General features: G+C 43.4%; 1 protein-coding gene across 8 annotated transcripts in view; it reads left to right on the forward strand.

Moving 5' to 3' along the window:
* Ano4 (anoctamin 4) overlaps nt 1-21,796 on the forward strand; it is a 320,118-nt gene that overhangs the window by 182,999 nt on the left and 115,323 nt on the right. For 7 of the 8 annotated variants that reach the window (XM_050145810.1, XM_050145811.1, XM_050145816.1 and 4 more), the window contains 3 exons: nt 2,747-2,851; nt 11,223-11,359; nt 14,103-14,261. In XM_050145810.1, the coding sequence (XP_050001767.1) occupies nt 2,747-2,851; nt 11,223-11,359; nt 14,103-14,261 (401 nt within the window). The remainder of the gene's footprint in view (nt 1-2,746; nt 2,852-11,222; nt 11,360-14,102; nt 14,262-21,796) is intronic. The other variant, XM_050145812.1, reaches the window with a different exon arrangement.

The raw sequence follows: 21,796 nt of genomic DNA on the forward strand, positions 1-21,796 counted from the left end.
TTTAGCATTTATAGTCTATGCTGGGAGTCTGAATTCTAAAGTTGAAGTAGTCATCACCTTTTATTGGACCGGTTCAAAAAATTTAAATGTCTAAGTATGTTGTATGTTTGCTGTGCAAAGGAAAACACTAAGGCTAAAATGTAATGTTTTAACTTTTTCTGGCTATCTTCGGTACTCCTTGGCATATTCTGCTCCTGCCCTTCTTCTCAATCATATTAATACATACTCTTCTTTATTATCCTTGGCATATTTTATCTATGCGTACATTCTTGGTGGTCTCCGTGGCAAATGGACAGTACTAAATTATTATTTTACCGTCTCCAGTGGGAGGTGTTTGTTCACAAACAGAACAAAGTAGAGATTGAAGAGCGTGAGAACTTTTCTGACCATCTGAACTAGCTGACCATGGAAGGAAAAGATTAATACATTGTTTTTGCTGTGGAATAGCAGGGAGAGTGTTTATTTGTCCTGAGGAGAAGCTGTCCCACGGGTAACTTGAGACGTTGCCACGAAGCAGTTGCGTGCATGGATCTGAAAAGTGTACTGCAGTGTCTATTGTATTAAACAGCATTCCCTGGCAGTTACAGGGTGCTCACTAGGGTCCCTGTTATTCCATATGTGGAAATCATTCCCTGGCAGTTACAGGGTGCCCAAGGGTCTCTGTTATTCGATACGTAGAAATGCGTAGATAACCATGTATCCCTAATTAATTACTATGGGTGGTAACAGAAATAGCCTCCCTTACTAAATATTGGCTGTGACAGACTGTGACAGCTAAGAGATTTTCCATATTAGTTTCTTCAATTGTCGTGCTATATTATGAGGCTGTATTCATCAACCCTCGTTTTCAGACAGGGAGACTGAGACCTGGGAAGGTCTAGTGTTACCGAGTCAGAACTTTGATGCTGGCATGTAGCTTTGCTTTTGCTCCACTGTGTCTCACAATCACGTCACAGCTTCATTCATTCATCCAACTCACACTTGCTGAGGGCGGACCCTGCATGAGGCACTGTTCTAAGAGCTGGGGCCCTAGCGTGCAAAGACACCCCCCTCCTAAGGCTCACCTTCGGCTGGGTTAAGGAACTCATGAACATGCTGTAAGACAGAGGCTATGACTTCTTATCATAGACTTTTTGTGATGTAACTGAAATTTTATGTGAGACTAAATATACATAGTATGTCTGTCTTCTGTCTGTATGTCTATCGATCTATATATCTATAGATATAAAGATATTGTTTGGGGGCTGGAGAGATGTCTCAGAGGTTGAGAGCACTGACTGCTCTTCCAAAGGACCTGAGTTCAATTCCCAGCAACCTCATGGTGACTCACAACCATCAATAATGAGATTTGGTAACCTCTTCTGGCATGTAGGCAGATATGCCAGAACAATGTATAAATACATACATACATACATACATACATACATACATACATCTTTAAAAAATTGTTTCTTTAAATCACACGCTCACACACTGCATGCTGTTATGCCATGCTCATTTTATTCATTGTGTTGACTGTGTGTTTTAGACTTCGTAGATTCTGAAAATTCAAAAGGTTCTTAGTAAGAAATGTTGTTTGGTTGTGAGCCTACCCTTTAATGGCTAAACCGACTGTTCCCCCTGGTCTCCATTGGGTCCCTCCCCTCAGAGCTCTGGGAACTCCACAGAAGAGTGGGAGGAGGAATTGTGGGAGCCAGAGCGGGAGAGCGGGAGCTGCAGGAATCAACTAAGCAGGGATCATAGGGGCTCAGGGAGACTGAAGCGGCTGTCACGGGGCCCACAGGAGTCCGTGCTGTGTCCTCTGTGTATATGTTATGATTGTTGGCTTGGTGTTTTCGTGGGACTCCTAGCAGTGGGAGCAGGGGTATCTCTGCCTCTTTCGCCTGCTCTTGGGACCCCTGCTGGTTTCCCTTGCTCTGAGTCTTTGTGTCTTGTGCCATGTTCAGTTGATGTCACTGGGCCTGCTCTGTTCTGGGAGGAGTTGGGTGGGGGAAGTGGATCTAGGGGAGAGGGGATGGGATCATGGGAGGAGTGGAGGGAGGGAACGTTATGGTCAGGATGTATTGTACGAGAGAAAAATAATTTATTTTTTTTAAAGTGTCGTTAATGATAAAACTACTTTTTGGTGTCCTGTTTTCTTTGGCCTAAGCGGAGCAGCAGAGAAAAGCCTTCTGTCTGTAGAACACACTCAGATGGTTGCACGAACCTCTTGCAAGAGGCATGATTACTCTGTAACATGGACTGAAGGATCCTGCTACAGTTCTAATAAATGCTGCAGCCGAGAACGCTCACTGTGAGCAGGAAAATATTGATGCCCTGTTTTCTGTCATATTCTGAAGAACAAATCCTTCCACAAGAATGAATTAGTATCATTTTGAAAAGAGGGACAGCATGGAGTGTTTTCTTAAATGCCACATTCTGTCTACATAGAGAAAATGAGAATAATCATAAGTTTCCATGATCAGAAGCTCAGGTTTTGTTTTAGCTAGGAAAAATGCCCGTAAACACTACGAAGCATGTCGCATTATTGAAGGCAGTTGCTTGATTTTCCACCAGGAATATTTTTGGTACATAGAGAGGGATGAGATGTGTGTCTTTGTCTTTTTCTCTGAAGTCAGTTGTCTAAGAGGAGGGATCACTAGCACGCTGTTCACTCAAGATGTTGATGTCGCTTCTCCTCGGGGGCCCTTAATGCTGGGCCCTCCTATATCAGCACAAACTCCATGGTTATCTTTCATTTCCCTAGAAGGTGGAGTCGGTTTACAAGGCCACCAGCTGGATATGCAAATCCTGCCCGACGGCCCAAAGAGTGAAGTGGACTTTTCAGAGATTCTTAATGCAATACAAGAAAGTAAGTTTCACTCGAATTTTAAATTCACAAGAGGAAAAGGTCTTGTAATTCTGGGCAAGGGTAAAAGAACTAGCAGCTTAGATGTTTCAAAACTCAAAAGAATAACCTACCCATGTTGTAAAAAGGATGCTGTATGCAATAATCTCTTTATTTGTTTTTTTTGGTTTTTGTTTTAGAATTTTTAATAACTAAGGAAACATTTTGTTTTGCAGCTAAACATTGACTTTAGACAAAAGTATATTATTTTGTTCCAAAATACTTTTTCCTAATATATCATTCCTTGCATTGCCTTCAATCATTCTTTCTTTAAAAATAAAATTCTATGTTTACATTTGAAGAAAAAAAAGTAAGACAAAAAGAGAAAGAAATGTCATAAAGCCAATTCTATATAATCATATATGTCAGTAAAAGGATTGCAGGAAAGAAGCCACCAAAGAAGCTCTGTCTTGACACTAACAACTCTAACAGCAACGCAACATCCTTACTCTTGGAGACACTGGTGACTTAGTGTCTCAATGCAGTTGTTTCCCCTTCAACTACCTGGAAATGACTAAACAGGACTTCTGTCTTTATCTCATCCCATTCCATGTATACATGCACATTACATCAACTTTAGATTTCCCAAAGAGTTTGGCTTTGTATGCAATAATCTTGAGACAAAAAAAAAAAGGCACTGTAATTGTAGTTAATTTGTAAAGCTGAACCACAAGATATTGGGGTCTTTGGAGAATTCTGTATGCTTACAATATTATGGTAGTTTAAAAAATATTAAAAATATTTAGGTTCAGGACATTTATAACCAAAGAAAAAAATCATTGTTAACAAATACAAATATTGTTCCTCGGCACAAATGCAAGAAGTAAGAACCACATGTTGGCCCACTAAGCCAAAATCAGAACCACATTGTCTAAAGCAAATGTGTGGTGTCATCAATGAGGGGCCATGTCCAGGCATGAGCCCCTCCTTTCTGTTCATACCAACGATCAGCGGGAGGCATCTTCTTACACTGTCGCTGGTGTCCTTCAGTAACCGTCTCCCGGAGTCCTATTTTGATCCCCACAGTTGCTCAATTATAGATTAAGCTCCGAACAAGGGGTTGTCACTTGTTTCACTAACGGTGAATTCTCGGCGATGACATCAGTTGTCATCATACAACGCCGAGCTTGAAGAGTTTCTATCTGATGAGCATTTCAGAAAAAATACTTTTAAATTGCATTTTCACACCAGTGTCTCTCTGGGTATGTGGCTCTGGGGATTGGACCCCAGAATGCAGGAAATGCTGTACCTCAACGAGCAGAATTTCTTATGAATACGTCTCATCGTTTCTATAGTTCTTCCCCCGGCATTGTACTGTTTCCTTGATTTTATAAACACTAACGAATGGTTGGTTGGGGTTTTTTTGTTGGTGTTTGTTTGCTTGTTTGCGGGATAACTGAAGATGGGAAAATTACCAGATTCCGGACAGTCACTGGAGGGCAGACTCGAATGGGGACTGCCGTAGTCTTCCCTGTTCCCTCCATGAGTGAGTTATGTTCTGAATTTAAACATACTCAGAAGAAGATGAAGCTCTGTTTGAAAGAAATGGTTTTAATTAAGAATACCAGTTCTTGTTCTGGATGGTAAATACTTCACATTGGCTAGTGAACACAAAAGAAAAACGTTCCCCAGGAGGATGGAAAATCACACTAATAGACAGGGGACAGAAAATGACTTTTCATGGAGAGTTATACAATTATGTAATCACTTCATTTGCTGTGAAGGATGACAAATTGTACAGATCTCAAAGAATGAAAAATAATGTCTCCACTGACAAAACTGGGTTCCATATAAATGCTGAAGATGAATTTAATCAATGTGTTTTTAAGACTGAATTAACCTGCAACAAAATTAAGTAATAGTTCCTGAGGAAGTTTTTTTTTTTTTACAGTAATCGGTCATGAGTAGATCAGTTAAAAAATGTTTTTGTCTTTTGCTGCTAGCTGTCTGCTAGTTTAAAATGATTATATCTTTATGAATTTCTCGTGGATAGAGGAATACAAGTTTGTGGGTATTTTATTTATGAAGGTCAAAATAAGATCACGTTGCAGTGCTGGAGGGATGGCTCGGCAGTTAAGAGTATTTGGTACTGTTACAGAGGGCCTGAGTGTGGTTCCCAGCACCTGCATGGTGGCTCACAGCTGTCCATGGCTTCAGGTCCAGGAGGTCCGTGCCCTCTTCCTGAGATGGCTGGTCCATGCCCTCTTCCTGAGATGGCTGGTCCATGCCCTCTTCCTGAGATGGCTGGTCCATGCCCTCTTCCTGAGATGGCTGGTCCATGCCCTCTTCCTGAGATGGCTGGTCCATGCCCTCTTCCTGAGATGGCTGGTCCATGCCCTCTTCCTGAGATGGCTGGTCCATGCCCTCTTCCTGAGATGGCTGGTCCATGCCCTCTTCCTGAGATGGCTGGTCCATGCCCTCTTCCTGAGATGGCTGGTCCATGCCCTCTTCCTGAGATGGCTGGTCCATGCCCTCTTCCTGAGATGGCTGGTCCATGCCCTCTTCCTGAGATGGCTGGTCCATGCCCTCTTCCTGAGATGGCTGGTCCATGCCCTCTTCCTGAGATGGCTGGTCCATGCCCTCTTCCTGAGATGGCTGGTCCATGCCCTCTTCCTGAGATGGCTGGTCCACGCTCTCTTCCTGAGATGGCTGGTCCACACTCTCTTCCTGAGATGGCTGGAGGATCCCTTGAATTCCTTGTCAGCAGACTTTCCTGTCACCTAATGTTACTGTTTCTCTCTGACAGTGGGAGCTTTCAAGGGCTTAATATTTTACGGAGAAGAACCAGAGAGGAAAGATTAACTTCCTGATGCCTCTTTCTCAGTCTTCTGTAGCTATGACATAGCTTCTGCTGTAGTGGGTGGAAGATGAGGAGGCAGTTGCATTGGACTGTGGCCTCCTTGCCTTTCTGTGCCCCCTCCCTAGTGCAGAAGATTCTTAATCTCTAAATCGTAAAAGGCTTTGTTTTCAGATGACATCACTAAGACAATTGGAAGAAGGAAAAATAAGGATCCAGCCTGGTCCATAGAGCAAGTGCCAGGACAGGCTTCAAAGCTGCACAGAGAGAAACCTTGTCTCAAAAAACAATAAATAATAATAATAATAATAATAATAATAATAATAATAATAATGTTCCAAGCATAGGAGGGGTGGTTAGCACAAAAGTCCGACCCATAGCTGAAGAGCTGTTGGCAATTGTTAGCAGCTGGGAAAGGAAGAGTCAGTTTCCCTAAGACTGTAGCCTCTGGTATATTGACTGTGCTCCAATGGAAGGCACACATCCAAAGATATATGGGCAATGCAAATTGAATTTAGTGGATTAAAAAAAAATAAAAGAGAACACAAACTAAGTGGCTCGGGAAGAAGGGTAGATCTGGGAGGAACTGGTGTGTGATTATATCAAACACATACAGAATTCTCAAAAAAAAAACTAATACATATGTGTATGACTATTGAGATACTGACAATTAGCTGACTGCTTTTAATTTTGAGATCAATATTGAGCATCTCCTATTTGCTAACTCCTATGTCAGTCTTCCTCGTGACAGAAAGCACAGACATGAAAGTAGATTTATTGCAAACAGTCTGGTGTTAAAATCGAGACATAAACCCTCTTTTTTCTTTTTTTATATACCGAATTGTTTCCAGAAGTGTCCCTTTTTATGCTTCCTAGTGCTGCTCTGAGGTCGGTGTGCAATGCTTTCAGAATTCAGTGTTTCAGATGTAATAATCAGCAATTTATGACAGAAATAGCATAATGCACTGGCGCTCTGCAGCGCCAATCTAGGCAGCGGGATTATCCGGCAGAGGCCTCGCACGTCTTCCTCTATGGCCTATAATTTCACCTTGCTCTGTCTCCAACGCAAAGTACTCCGATTAAAGTACTCTCGCATGGCGGTGACAACATGAGGTTATCCTACTGCATTTGGAAAATTAAAGAGCGATGAATCAAGTTCTTTGATTTTTTTTAATCACCCCCCCTCCCCGCTTCCTTTTAGACTGTTTCTCAAAGACTTTTACTGTTCTCTTCTTTTTAAATATTGCTTTTATAACATTGTCTCCCAATGCCATCCTCTTGCCTGGGAGTGGGAGTAAAGGCTTTCTGCTCACACCTCCTCTCCCGCCTAACACTAAATGCCAGCTCAACACTCAACACACACGTGGCTCGTAACTCATAATTGGTTAATCTGATTGTTATCCTTGCAATACATTTGTGATCTCTTTACCTTAGGTAATTAATAATCACTAAGGCTGAACGCCCCAGATGAATCTCCCCTGGAGAAGCAGTTGAAGTAATTGTAGATGTTTGATGAGTGGAATCATTAGCGTTCTCATCACATAGACAGTCTCGGTCTGCCTGGTGAAAGGATCAAGGCCTCCCCGGCCCTCTGGCTGCTCGTCTCTGTCCCTGTCCTGGCTTGGAACAGAAAGAAGCTGAGTGCTGAGTGGGATGTTAACACAAACCCCATATCTGATGGTTGGTCTCCCGGGCGATTTGAAGCCCTTGACTCTTACTTAGTTATTCTGTGTGATTCTCTGATGTTCTGTTTCTACCCCCCACCAGCTTTTAGAGCTGCGTTCCTAATTTCTGACAGAGGGAATTTTCTCAGAGTCTCCCTTGCTCCCCAAGCAGACAAGTCCACCTGCCCTCCCTCTCTTTGCTATCCAGGTCTCTCTGTTTGACTCTGCCTCACTTCCCTGACTGGATCCCTTGCAATCGTTGCCTTTCCCCTCCCTCTTGGTATTTTTAATTGATTCCCCCGAGCATTTTGGCTCTCTTCCTCACATAATGAGCCTGATCGCAGAATTCTACTGTGTAGATAATTGTCGAATTTTTTCTGTTTGAGAAAAAAACTTTTAAGGGAGGTGACAAAATCCATTATCAAGTGATGTTATATGAACACATGGCATCTTAAAGAGATAATGTAAGTTTGTGTCTAAGAATCTTGTACTTCGCTCCTAAAACCTGCCCAGTAGTTATAAAGACTTCATGGGCAGTGCTGATGTGCACAAAGGTCCCGTCCCCTTTTTATTTGGTGGGCATACCTGGCCACAGCATTCTGCCGATTACATGCTATGCCGATTATTATCTGCACATACTATGATAAGAATTATAATGTCTGCTAAAGCTGTTTGACAGGTAATAAAGATGACTAAATTAAACATTCCATATTTTCTCAAAAAAATGGATTTCTATGGCATACTGACTTCACTGAGCTTCCCACGGGCGCAGGCCCGTGGTGACTTCCAGACAGGGAAATTAAGGGGCTTTCCCTCCGTTCCTCATTAGCTGTTTCCATTAGAGTCAGAGTTAGGAGTCTTAGTACAGAGCAAGGTTTCTCAGCTTTAATACTACAGTAGCCCTGTTTTCCTTGGGACATTCACTCCAAGATCTGGAACCGCAGAAGAGCGCCAACTCCTTTGCCGTATATTCTCTCCTAAGTGAACGACAGGCAGGTGGCACACACCACTGAGCGTGAGCACATTTCCAGAGAGGGTTAGCTGAGAAGAAAAGACGCACCCTGAATGTGATTGTCACACCAAGACTGAAGCCATGGCCCTGTGCTCCTTTCCCCGTGAACAGTGGTCCAAAACAAGTCTTCCTCCCTCCGAGTTGATTTTTGCCAGATAGTTGATGCTAACAATGAGCAACTAATTAATGTGCTGTATCAACCGGTTCCTCAAAGCAACCTGTCCATTTGGGTAATGCCCTCGCTAATTTTTTATACTGATAAAATGATGACTGCACTTGGTGGCCTACATTTCTTGTCTCTGTGGGTCACTATCCTAACAGCATGCCATTATCCCTTTGAATCCCTCTGGCCACTACATCAGGACCTAGCATCTGAAATTGCCCTAGGCGTCTGTCCTACTATCCAGAGGCGATGCTCTTAGCATCTTTTGGGCATCCTAATGCCCTTAGCAATTGCTCCGTTTTAGCTCTGCCTTTCCATGTATAGTTTGTGCTTTTTCAGCCAAACTTTAAGTTTTCCAAATATTTCTGCTCTTTCACGTAGTTCCCAGTTCTCACTGCAAATCTGGCTGAAATCAGCCAGGGACACCCAAACCACATTAGTAACACTTGGCCAATAAACTTGCCATTTACCTTCAAGCTCAGCCTCTGAGAGAGTCTCGGGGTGTGGACCCAATTCCTGCCAATTCCTCAAGCAGAAACAATGGTGGTCTTCACCCCAGTTCCCATAGAGTCTTCATAGCTTTTTGAAGACTTATCCTCATGGCTCCTGCTCTTAGCCTTCTGGTCTTTTGGACCCTCACCAGAATCTCCTGATGAACTCTGCTTACAGGGTTCTTTGCTCTTCTTAGCCTTCTTCAGATGCTTTGATGATCCTCCTGCAAGCCAGTTCCGAAAGCTCGTCTGCAGCGTTAGATGCTGTCCCAGCAACAACCCCACTTCTCAATGCCCCCTTTTCCACGATTCATTTCTGTGATAGCATTCTATGGTTGCAGCCAATACCCAAGACAATTTACCAACAGAAAAGGCTGGTTTTGGCTCTCAGTTTCAGAGGCTTCACTATGCAGTTGACTGGCCCTATTGCTTTTGGTCCTACACTAAGGCCATACATCCTGGCAGGTAGTGAGTGAGAGGAAGTCCTCTAGACTCTTGCCTAGACTATTAAAAGGAGAGAAAAGGCTCCCAGTGACTAGAAGACTCCCTGCCGGATCAAGCATGTTAAAATTTCTGTAACTTCCTAACAGTGCTAGCTTTGAGATGATGCCGTTAAAATCTGGGCCTTTCATATCCAAAGAATGCTAAGAAGCCTAAGACATTTCTGCTCCTGTGGTACTAGGGAGCAAACAGAAGCACAGGCTCATATCAGTAAGTAAGTGTTTGTAATAGGTAGCAGGCCTTTGAATTTGGTAAGATGACATTTTGTCCTATGGCTCAAACCTAAACAATAACTACCTGCAATTTCGTCACGGTCTACTTGAAACTGTGAAGTCCTGGCTTAGCCATAAAAACCATGAGTGGAGTCCTAGACTTGATGGTGTTAGAGGGAAGAGAGTCCAATGTCACTAGACCACAGTCCATGCCACCTACAGTCCCCACCATGTTGTTTTACAGATATTTATTGAGGCTGACTCTGTGCAGGGTTCTCTGTAGATCTGTCAAAACTGGCCAAGTCCCTGCCCCGTGGGACTTGCATTCTGATAAGGAAAAGGACTTATACATACATAAACATGAATAAAGAGGGTAATTACAGACCATATTCAGTGCTCGGAAAGAAGTAAGAAGAGTATGACTTTAGAATCTGGACACCCCAGCTACGTAGATTATCTCTCTCTTCGGTGCCTGACTCTGTCCTTTCTTTTTAAACTATGCGCTGTTTACATTTCTTTGATCTATATCCTTTTTCCACAAAGGCAAAGAGCCACATCCCTTTCAGTCCCCAGAATATGCCTGCCACACAGCTGTACTCTGGACACACCATGCGAATATATCTAAAACATTTATGGACGAAAGGACGGACACTCAAGTCCCATCTACCAGAAATCATTTTTTTTTTTGTGGCAGCTTCTGGACAGTTATAGACCCTTGGGCACTTTAAAGGTCTCAAATTAAAAACTAACTATAATGTTGAGCCCTATTTTAAGGTGTTAAAGAGGAGCCCCCATGCCTGGGTGTCCACTCCTTTGGGGTGCTCGCCTTCTCTTCATGTTGTGCTGCCAGGCGCATTGGAACTTTTCGTCACCCCTGAGAACCCTGATGTACGCGCGGCTCTTTGTATGTTGTTGGGCTGTGAGCATAGTCTACAGGGGGATCCTCTGAATGGCTCCTTCCTTTCAGCTCATCATTAGAAGAAGAAGGAAGGCAGGAAACCTAACTGTACGCACCCCTTCTGAATTTATTAGACAGAATATAAAGGAAGAAATAAAGAAATGCCACTAAGTCACGCCAGTGGCACTTTTATGGGTTGCCTTGTCAAGCTACACGGCTCTTAGGTAAGAAAATACAGCATTAAAAAGCACAACTCACCTTCTAACCTAGAGAATGGATTCTTAGTTGTTTAAATGGAAATACCTTTCTCTAAACAGCATTTATAAGCAATCTGAATAAATCACCTTTTGTTATTCTGGAAGGCAAGTTATGTTCATGACACGGAGGTGTTTGCCTACTTTGTCTTGACTGATGTCACCTGTTTAGTCAAACAGACTTATGTCTGACGTCTTCACTCTTAGGGAGTGATGCACCTGTCACTCAAGGTGTCATAGAAACCGCATGCATAGGAAGCAGAAAGGGAGACCCCCTCCTCTCACTCTGTTGACGTCCAGCCCCGCTTCTTAGCCCACTTTAACGTCTGTGCTTTGCTCCTAGTGGCCAAGGATGTCAACATTCTTTTTGACGAATTAGAGGCTGTCAACAGCCCTTGCAAAGATGACGATTCTCTCCTTCACCCTGGGAACCTGACCAGTACTTCCGAAGACGCCAGCAGACCAGAAGCAGGGGGAGAGGTAAGGGTTTGCATGACTTTCCTGAGAGAGTAATGCTTCAGGTGGGAGCCTGTCAGGCATTCCAGCGGGCCAGTCTGAGGCGAATCCCACCACGCTGCAGGCTCCGGGGCAGCGTGTTTCTCATATGTCTGTGCTGCTCCATGCCTCTCGCACGTCTCAAGGATCTGAGATGGACTGTACTCAAAGCTGAAAATTGATTGTTTACTCGGGTTCTCACGTCTAGTGATGTTTAAGGGATACAGAGGAAGATTTTCCCCAGCTGCACACCATTCTCTGGTGCAGTCTAAGGGTTCCTAACTAATGGAAAGAACCTTGGCAAGCACGAACTTCCTAGTACAAACCCCTGAGCCTACAGACCAGCAACGGAGAACACTGCGGCTTTTCAGGACATTGTTACCTGAGGCCTCTCTGAGCTTCCCCTTGCCTCCTCTGTAAATGGGAGACCTCACTGTGGTCGTCAGTAGATCCTCTAGGGGAGAAAACGTTATTTTGTGGGGTGTTCACTGTGGCTCAGGCCGTATCTCAATGAGGTTTAAGATTTCTTTTAATATGTGCCGTGCAGAAGTGATAGTACACAGAGGGAAAGGCAGCCACTGCCCCTGCCTTCTCCTTCGCTTTCCCAGCCAGTTACCCACTGAAAGGATGACACCTTTGAGCAGGGGAATAGTGACATCTATCAAGCAAGCTTCACAGACCTCTCCCAGAAATATCAGCCTCTCCCCCCCCCCCCCACTTTTCTTTAAGAAAAAAAAATCAACTGTTGTCATCTCTCCACACATTGGATGCTGTATAGCAGCTTCAAAGGACATTGAAAGGACCCCCAAAAGGCAGTGAATTTATTTCCCCTCCAGAGAAGTGGCAATTTCAGAAAGGTCAGGTCTCTGCTGGAAGTAGAACAGTCAGAGCCAGGATTCCTCCTGGCACCCTTGAGGAAAGCCCTGTCGTTGTTTCTCATCTTGTTGTTGTGTTGATTGTAGCATTCAGAATTGAGCCCAGGACCTCGTGGTCCTAAGCAGCACTCTGTGACTGAACTGTGTCCCCGGCTTAAAACCCTGTTTCTGAAGGCAGGTGCTGGCTTCCGTCTGGTAAATAACTGTTCGTAGGTCCCTCTTCTGGCTGACTTGCAAGTGTGTGGTAAAGCAGGAGCCAAGCGGTGGTTACAGGTTGAAAATGTCAGTACTGAAGGGTGGGGCATAAGCCTTCTGTCCCTCCTGCCTGAGGTTGAGGTTCCACACATGGTACTTGAGCATGGATGTGTCGCCAGCGTGGTCTTTGAAGGGTTAACCTGTCCTCCGTCTTTCTACTGGTCTTGAAGAGTGATGCATTTCTGTGGTTGAGAGAAGACAGGTTCCTCATTTCCACTTGGCTGGGTTCGCAGACGCAATTCTGAGATCTATTAGCCTGAGATGCTTGGCTCCAGCTTGCGCAGCCCAGACTCCGTGGTCTCCATTAAGGCCCTACATTAGTACAATTTAAGGCGCCTGTGTGAAACGCCAACCCACGTACCTGCTTCTTAAGTTTATTGATTGCTATAGAATAATGTGTATGACTTCTGTGTATGTTTAATAATAAAATGAACATTAATTGAACTACCATGAAATTTATGAATTAAAAAGACGTCTTTCAAGTTATATGCCTTATCAGGGTTGCCAAATTGTTATTGCTTTTTATGCAATGAAAAATTAATATCAGAGTGTACACAATAGAAGAATGTATATTGTTTAGTCTTAGGAGTTCTGTATACTTGTATTTATGCATACACCCAAAGATAAGAAGGCAAAATATTTTTCACCTGGGTGACCTAGAACTTGTCATGTAGACCAGAATGGCCTTGAGTGCACAGAGATTGCCCTGCCTGTGCCTCGTAAGGACTGGGCTTAACATTGTTTGCATCACACTCAGCCTTTAACATGGTTTTTGCTTGTGTCTTTGTTCTGTTTTTATGGTGGGCAAACAATCTGGAGAAAAACAGAGCTAGAATATGGCCAGGACCATTGCAGCTACTTGTGATCCTTTTAACACTCCAGGGGCACCGTCCTCCCAATGTTCTTGTTTTAGTTTTCATTTTCTTGCTCTAAAAGTTTTACTTCATGTAGAAATTTACTTACTTAGAAATTTATTTTCTTTTATGTTTTATAGAAAATCATGTCATGAAGTCTGCTTTGACTTGTCATTATCCTGTAAAATTTCATTCTTCTCCAACGCAACTTACTTTGTTCATTTCTGCTGCTGTGTCGTATTTCGCTGGCTGTATATCCAGTGCACGATGAATCAGCCATTTATTATATATATATATATCTGAGTGCGTTCTAATTAAAATTTTTTCTAATATTCTGAACAATGGCGCTATCAATATTTATCTACATCTCTCAGTTGCCTTGCCAAGAATTTCTCTAGGGTTTTATGTTATGCGAATGTTCAATTTCATAAGATAATGACACTATGTTTTCCAAGGTTGCTCCTTCAGTGTTCCCTCCCACCAGTAGGATATAAGGATTCACAGTTGCCCCTTACCTTTGTCAACACTTGCTATTTTCAAATGTCTTGCGCTTTTGCACATTTTATAGACTGCGTCCTCAGTTTTTGTTTTGTTTCTTCTTATTTACCTGTTTCATTTTATGAGCGTGAAGTTTTAATAAAGCAGCCTGCAGATTTTATTTGTCTTTAGTTCTTCTTTTACGTTACTCAGCTGAAGCTCAGGCTCACGAATGGCTTGACTGGGTCTCTTTCTCTTTGTACACAGACAGTGCGGGATCGAAACAAAGCAAACGGACTTTACTTTAGAGATGGGAAATGCCGAATTGACTACATCCTCGTGTACAGAAAATCCAGCCCTCAGACTGAAAAGAGAGAAGTGTTTGAGAGAAATATTAGAGCAGAAGGATTACAAATGGAGAAAGAGGTAACTTAGTTTTCTTTATGGGGTCACACACACATACATCAAGAACCAGACTTTTAAATGAGGCTTTGACTTGCTAACAGGACATTTTATTTTGTTAGTTTTCTTGTTTTCAGCATTTGGGGGATGTTCTATGTATCAGGCTTTTGAAGCTCCTTTTGCTCTTTAGAGTATTTTGGTGTCACATGACGTCTTGGCAAATATTCTGTAACCCGATTAGTGGGGTTGTTTTAAGCTGTGATGATGAATCTGACTTCCCACATCTGCCACCGACCCGTGTCTGTCACAGAGCGTTCTAGTCACACATGACCAAGAAGACTTTGACTGAAATGCAGTCAGCTCCCTCTGGAGGCCATGGTTTCATCTCAGGAACTTAATGGACTTGGGCATCCTCACACACCGGAAGAGATTGGCTATGTGGAGGAAGAGGAGAAACCGCTCAGCCAGAAGTTATTAAAATAATTCCAGTCTTTAAAATACATTCAGATTATCTCCTAACCGGTTCTCAGCTCAACTGCTATGTTTCCCCCCACCCCCTTCCTGTCTTCTCTTCCTGCATGGAGAGTTTTGCAGAAGAATTAAATAAGCAGGAGTCTGTGCCAGGCCTTTGATAATAATCCCCAGGAGGTTTGATGTGTACCCAGCACTGTGTGTGTGTCTCCCTGTTAGCTGAGTTACGTAACTCTTAGATCTCCTCTAAACACTGTGTGAAGATCAATAAGAAAAACATCCTGACAAATTAATATGTCTTCTCCGCCGCTCAAGGCTGAGTTATAGATCATTGAAGTCAGACAGCCAGGTTTTCATTGCTTTGAGGCATCAAATATTGGAGACATTTTACACCCACACTGGTTATGTTCATCTCGGGAGACAGAGGAGAAATGGGACTTTCCCAGGCTTGGTAGACAGACCTCATCCCTTGAACATTTTCAGTACCTAAGCAGTCTTTCTCGGGCATGTCTCCAACAAGACATTGGCAAAATGATGAGATGAATGTTGTCTAAGGAGGATTGGTTTTTCTCCTGGAAGACTGAGCCAGTCTGCACAAAAGCCCTTCAAGTTGCCGGTTTTCCCCTGACATGGCAGATTTAAATGTCATCTGGTCGTTGTCTTTGTGGGGTTCTCAGACAGCCTTCCTACGCTGGCCAGCTGAGCACAGCAAATTGTGTGTGTGTGTGTGTGTGTGTGTGTGTGTTTAAAGGCTTTGCCTTGTCCTGTAATCTTACTTCTAAGAGGCAGGGTTTTTATATAAAAAGAAGAGCGAGAAAAAGATTATAACATCTGCATAGTCTGAAATAATGAAAGCCCATTCTGACTTGGTCAAAATTTTGATTCCTATCAAAATAGAGAACCTAGTGTAACTAATGAGATGGGTTTTTTTTTGTGAAAACTATTTTTATTTTATTGTTTTTTAAAATTTTTTTTATTGAGAAAAGGAAAAAAAAAGTTTCCGCCTCCTCCCAGCCTCCCATTTCCCTCCCCCTCCTCCCACCCTTCTTCCCCTCCCCCCTCTCCTCCCCCTCCCTCTCCAGTCCAAAGAGCAGTCATGATGAGCCTTCCCGTTCCTGGGGCTTCCTCTGCATAGCTCATTTCGAAATCATTTCATGAGTCATCCATTCACGCTAAGGAAGTCTAAAGCTTTCTCCAGAGAGTGTGTGTTACTAAACTGCTCACCAGCCTTCCATGTGTCTCCAAACACAGGCACTGCAGTATGTAGCTCCCAGCAGTGGACCCGCAGCTGAGCCTTGCTCAGCCTGCTCTGCACTGTGGCATGCTGTGACGTGTGCCCGTAGCGTGCCAGGTGCACTGCTTGTGTGGTTTGGGTCATTTACTAGCTAATTTGTCTGTTATTATTTTTTAATATGTTTATAGCTAGGTATTCATTTCAATGCGTGTCCTTGGGGAAAAAAAGGTGGGAAAAGTATTACCATAGAGCAAAGCTTAAAAACAAAGCAACGGAGCAAGTTTTTCGCTGCCTGTTTTTGTCCTGTGGGCTCCAACTTCCTTACTTGTCAATTTCTTCACAATGCTCGGTATACTGCCGGCAGACAGACAGGCCTTTTTGGGGAACCATTTTTCCCAAGTAACCTCTGGCTCCAGTCTTGCCCTAGCTCTCTAATGTAGCATGTCTGCATTCTCTGCATCCCGGTGTCCTCAGCATTAGTGGTTCAGCATGTCTGCAATGCTGCATCTCTGCATCCCTGTGTCGTCAGCATTAGTGGTACAGCGTGTCTTGGATGCAGCATCTCTTTACTCTGCATCACTGTGTCCTCAGCAGATACAGAGAGAAAAGAGAAGTTTGCAGGTTGTCTTGCTTAGAGGGCAGTAAGAAGTCATAAGTGAAGTCAAATGTCCCTCCGAGGCATCTGTATTTGCACTGTGTTATCAGACATGGAAGCTGCCGGAAGCACTCTTCTGGAGATCAGGTGCTTTCCCACCAGTCCCAGCAGGGAGACAACTATTTTAACAGTAATTTTGGCTCCTAGTAGTTACTTCAATCTATTATTAGACACAAAGCAAAGAGTGAAAAATAAAAATAGAAGAACCTCAAGGAACTTTTCGTGATCCATGCACATCTGGAAAAACTGATACTAAGTACATTTTATAAATTATTGATATTTTTAGGACCTTTGCCCCACAATATCCAAAACCATGGGCAAGCTTTGTGGCAGAATGGGGTTTGAGTTTCCAAATGGTTAAAGACAGGCTCTGAGGTTTAGTCTAGCATAAGAATCTTCCACTCCTTTAGCATCAGGTGTCTAGAAACCCAGAAGAACCCTCCAGGTTGGAGTTCAGACCACCAGCAGCTGTGTGGAAAGCTGAGCATGACTGTGTGCATCTGTAACCCCAATGCTGATAGGGCAGGGAGCAGAGACAGGCATAGCCCTGGCGCCTGCTGGCCAGCTAATCTAGCCAATAGCTAATTGGTGGGCTGGAAGCTCATGAGACCCTGTCTCAAAAAATATGGTGGAGGGTGACTGAAGATACATCAGCAGTGACCATGTGTGTACACACATGTACATACACCAAACAAGTAAAAATTATAAGTTTATGATACATGTATGGACAGCATATAAAATTTTAATCTTTAAACTTTTGTCAAGGCTTTCTGGATCTTTGATATTCAGTAACTACAATCTCATCCAGAGAAAGCAATTTAGAGCAACTTTCTCTATTGACTCAGAGTAAGTCCAAGTCAATTTGTATTTTATCTGTCTATTTAAAGTGATGCCCTGCTTAAAATTGTGCTCATATTATTAATTTCTACTTTTCATGTTTAATTCTGTTTCTTATTAATAATCTTTTGGTGTGCTTTTGAATCATTATTTGTAAGGGCATATCTTTTCCTTTATGCTATTACCTGACTTGTGGATTCCTTAGAATGTGTAGGCGACAGTTGTATTCATAGAACAATACCCATCTGCTGGCTGAATTAGTCATGTGGGACCTGAAAGGAGGCCCCATCGTTAAAATAATTATAAAATAATTCTATGACTATGGCTCTAAAGTAGAGCTTGGAGTCAGGGATGGTGGTGCCTCCGGAAGTTCCTTTATTGTATGGGATTGTTTTAGCTCTCCTGGATTTTTGCTTTTCCATATTAAGTTGAAGTTGAGTATAGTATTTTGAGGTCTGTGAAGAATTGTGTTGGGATTTTGATGGGGATTGCATTGAATCTGTAAATTGCTTTTGGTAGGACATCATGTTATTATGTTGATCCTACCTATCCAAGAGCATAAAAGATCTTTCCATTTTCAGAGAGTCTATCTCAACAGGCTGGTGGCTTTGAAGAGGTGTCTTAGTCACTGCCCTATTGCTGTGAAGCAACGCCATGACCAAGGCAGCTCTTGTAAAAGAAAGCATTGAACTTGGGGCTGGTTTGCAGTTTCAGAGGGTTAGTCCACTGTAGAGGGAACATGGTGGCATGCAGGCAGGCCCTGGAGCAGCAGCTGAGGGCTACATCCTGGTCCTCATGATCCATATGCAGAGAGAGGCTCTGGGCTTGGCATGGGTTTTTGAAACCTCAAATCCTGCCCCAAGTGACCTAGTTCCTCCAACAAGGCCATGCCTCGTAATCCTTCTAATCCTTTCAAATAGTGCCCCTCCCTGGTGACTAAGCATTCAAATATAGGAGCCTATGGGTGTCATTCTTAGTCAAACCACCACAAGGAGTGAGCCACCTTGGTGTGAGGTGGCATATGAAGAGGTGTGTGGCACAGGAAAGGGGGTTACCCCTAGAAATTTGCCAGTGCTGTTGCCTATAGCAGCAGTCTCTAAAGGAGAGGGGAAACTTAGGAGAGAAAAGATAAACCATGTAGGGCTTCAACCTGATTTGGAGTTCTGCTTGATCCAATAAGAAAGCTGTGGAGTAGAAAGTGTACAACAGTCCTGGGACACCTTAAAGGCAAGGGCCCCCATGGCAGTCACTGGGTTAAGAGTGTGGAGGTGTTGGGTGCTACATCTTTTTTCAATCCTTTTGGGCAGTGCAGCAGCAGCAGCAACTGTTACCACTGGTACCGACACCAGACTTGCCAAATCCCTGTAGTATCCAGACAGCCCATGTAGCAGTCTTAACAACCACATAACTCAGGGCTTTATCTGAACAGAAGGAAAATAGGGGCAATGGAGATGGGCATTGATTCAGTTTTAATCTGCTAATTTTTCCCTCCCAAATTTAGGGTACTACACTTCAGAGTTAAGGATTCCATATGGCTTGTCTAATTTCTTTCAGAGCAAATTCTATCTTCCTGGGTTTATCGTGGAGACTGACTTCAGTGCTTAGCTACACAAGTTTGAATTTGCTACAGAATATTGAGAATAGTTAATTTTTCAGATCTTTGTATTTTACATGTGTGAATGCTTTGTGTGCATGGATGTATGCCACCAAATTTTTACCTGATGCTATCAGAGGTCAGAAGAGGGCATCTGAACCCCTGGAACTGGAATTACAGTTGGTTATGAATCACCATATAGGTGCTAGGTATTGAGCCCTGGTCCTCTTTAAGAACAACACATACTCTAAGCCACTGAGCCATCTCTCCAACAGAGTAACTAGCTAAATTCTATGACTGTGTTGAAGTAACACTAGTCATTTTGACCCTAGGGTTTCTGGGTGTTAGAAACATTTGGGGCTACATAATTCTTTGTCATGGGTCTTACACATTGTAAGTGATTAGCAGCAACTGTGCTCTCTCCTACGCTGTGCTAGTAACACCTATTCTAGGTCTCTGAGGATTATTTGTCCCAGCAAGAACTGACAGGGCCAGGAAGGGTTGGGCTTGGCTAAGAATCACCAAGTTAAATACCTGATCCACTATTTTGCGGCTTGTTGTTGTGTCTATGTAGTATTGAAAGGAATTAAAAGTGGGTGAAACCATTCTATGATACAAGAGGCCAACTGTTTTAAACAGAAGAAAAGAGCCCATTTCTTTGGGGCAATGAATAAGTAAGTTAGGAATGGCCTCTCAAGCCAGGTAACTGAGATTTAGATCCGCTTGCCTCTGTACCACTTCCTAAGTAAATAATCAAGTAAGATTTTTAACTTATGTCTCAATTTCTTCATTTTTTAGCTGGCATATAATTCCATGAAACTCAAGTGACTTCTGAGTACTACTTCCTGTTCTTACTAGGAGAGTCTGGCACAAATTAAGCACCCAATCCCAGGCAATGATGTCATTAGTAAGAGGGGAGTGGCTTCACTCACTGCTCATCCGATTGGCTGGATTTTTAGGCATTCATCTTTATCCCCATCATTTCTTGGGAAGAGGGTCCCTAACCTGTGTCTAGGGAAAGTAGTAGATGCCGGGTCTCAGAAAATAAGAGACACGTGTCAAGTGGCAGCTCTCTACCAGGACCAGTCCACTTGCGGCTGTCCACGTCACTGCCCAAACTGCTTCAGGCTATTTCAGGAAAATGGTAGTGGGGGCCATGCTTTTTCTTCCTCTCCTCCTCTAGCTCTGATTTCCAGTTTAATTTCTGAGTCCAATGGAAAGCTCTAAGGACCTTAGCTGCTTGTGTTTATTTAGGAAGAAAGAGTCTAATCAAAACATTTCCTTTGCCAGGTCAAGACGACCAGAACAAAGTTACCTTGAACTGATTTTCTCAAAAGATGACCTAAAGTCAATCCATAATTTCACATGACTCATTTGTATTCTTTCAACACACCAAAAAAAAAGCCCAACTAAATGGAAAATAATATCTATTTTCCAAGTCACAGCAGAGGCTCCAAAACTGTATGATGAACCATTGTTACTTCCCACAAGAAGAAACAGAATCCACACAATCCCCTTGGAGCTCTATCCTGGACTTCTGGGGGATAAAGCCCGTTTGGCATCGTTGTTATTGTGTATTGGGAGCATCATATTGCTGCATCCAGGAGGAACTGAAGTCTTTCTTTCATGGAATCATCTGGTTCCTCTTTTTCTTTCATTACTTCTAGGTTAAACTGCCAAAAACTGTAAAAAAAAAAGTGTCCATATGAATTAACACCAATTATTTATGAATGAACAGGGAGATTGAGAAGCTTCGAAGCAGCAGTCTGGAGAGCTGTCAGTCCGTGGTTCTGCTCATCATTCTGACAAAAGTAGAAAACTGAAAGAGGAACTTTATTAGCAAAGCCTAGTAAATCTTAATTGCCAATGTGGTGACCTGGGGCTGGGTCAAGGCTTAACTCAAGGGCAGTCAAGGGCATCTGCTGGCTGTGATTTTGGAAGGAATCATTCATTCACTTCTTCATTCACCAGACACCTCTCAGATATCCACTATTAGTGAGGATAGTGTAATATGAAACAAGTCAGCATATCAGGTGCGGTGAAGCTATCGAGAAATGCCATGCACCGTGTGTCCTCCCCCCTCCCCCCGTGTCTGCGCTCTGTGCGCTAGACCCCAGTTCACAAGCTTCGGGCAAGGGGCGGGAGGTTGAGAATACAGACAGACGCAGAGACAGACCGACACACAGACCTTCAATCACTGATACCAAAGCCCCAAGAATGTTTCCTTTATTGTGTTCAGGGGCAGATTATATAGAGATAGCCACACCCCAGCCAAACCCACCAGAAACCACTCTCCTGCCATCAGGAACTCCTGAAGGTCTTGTGCTCAGAGCAGCTGTAGGCACTCAGATCAGGGGAAAACAAGTTGTTTACAAGAAATTCAGGATCTGGGGTCTCACTGCTCCCAACAGAGAAACATACACAGATGTGAGGAACTGGCAATTCATTTGGGAGTTCAAGGAGAGGCTTTATGATAACGGGGAGCTACATGCAGAGAGGCCGGAAATGCCCATTCGGAGGCGGCTAGTGAGAGCATCCTGTTATTGTTTCCCTGACACATGAATGTGGGGAGAATCAGTGGAGCTGAATGGGGACGGTGGGTTTAGACTGAGAAGCTAACTGGATTTGGCCAGCATCTGGGAGACTGGGAGAAGTCTTTCAGGGCACAAAGCAAGAGACAACTTAAGTCGTGAGCAGCGTTGGAACCTCTGGACAGACCCCACCCGGGTGCCGTCCCTCCCTACCCTGCCCTTGGCTGTAAGGCAGCT

This window comes from Alexandromys fortis, unplaced genomic scaffold (genome assembly GCF_014885135.2).
Source record: "Alexandromys fortis isolate MF-2015 unplaced genomic scaffold, M_Fortis_MF-2015_v1.1 scaffold_50, whole genome shotgun sequence".
In the NCBI taxonomy this organism is placed as follows: Eukaryota; Metazoa; Chordata; class Mammalia; order Rodentia; family Cricetidae; genus Alexandromys; species Alexandromys fortis.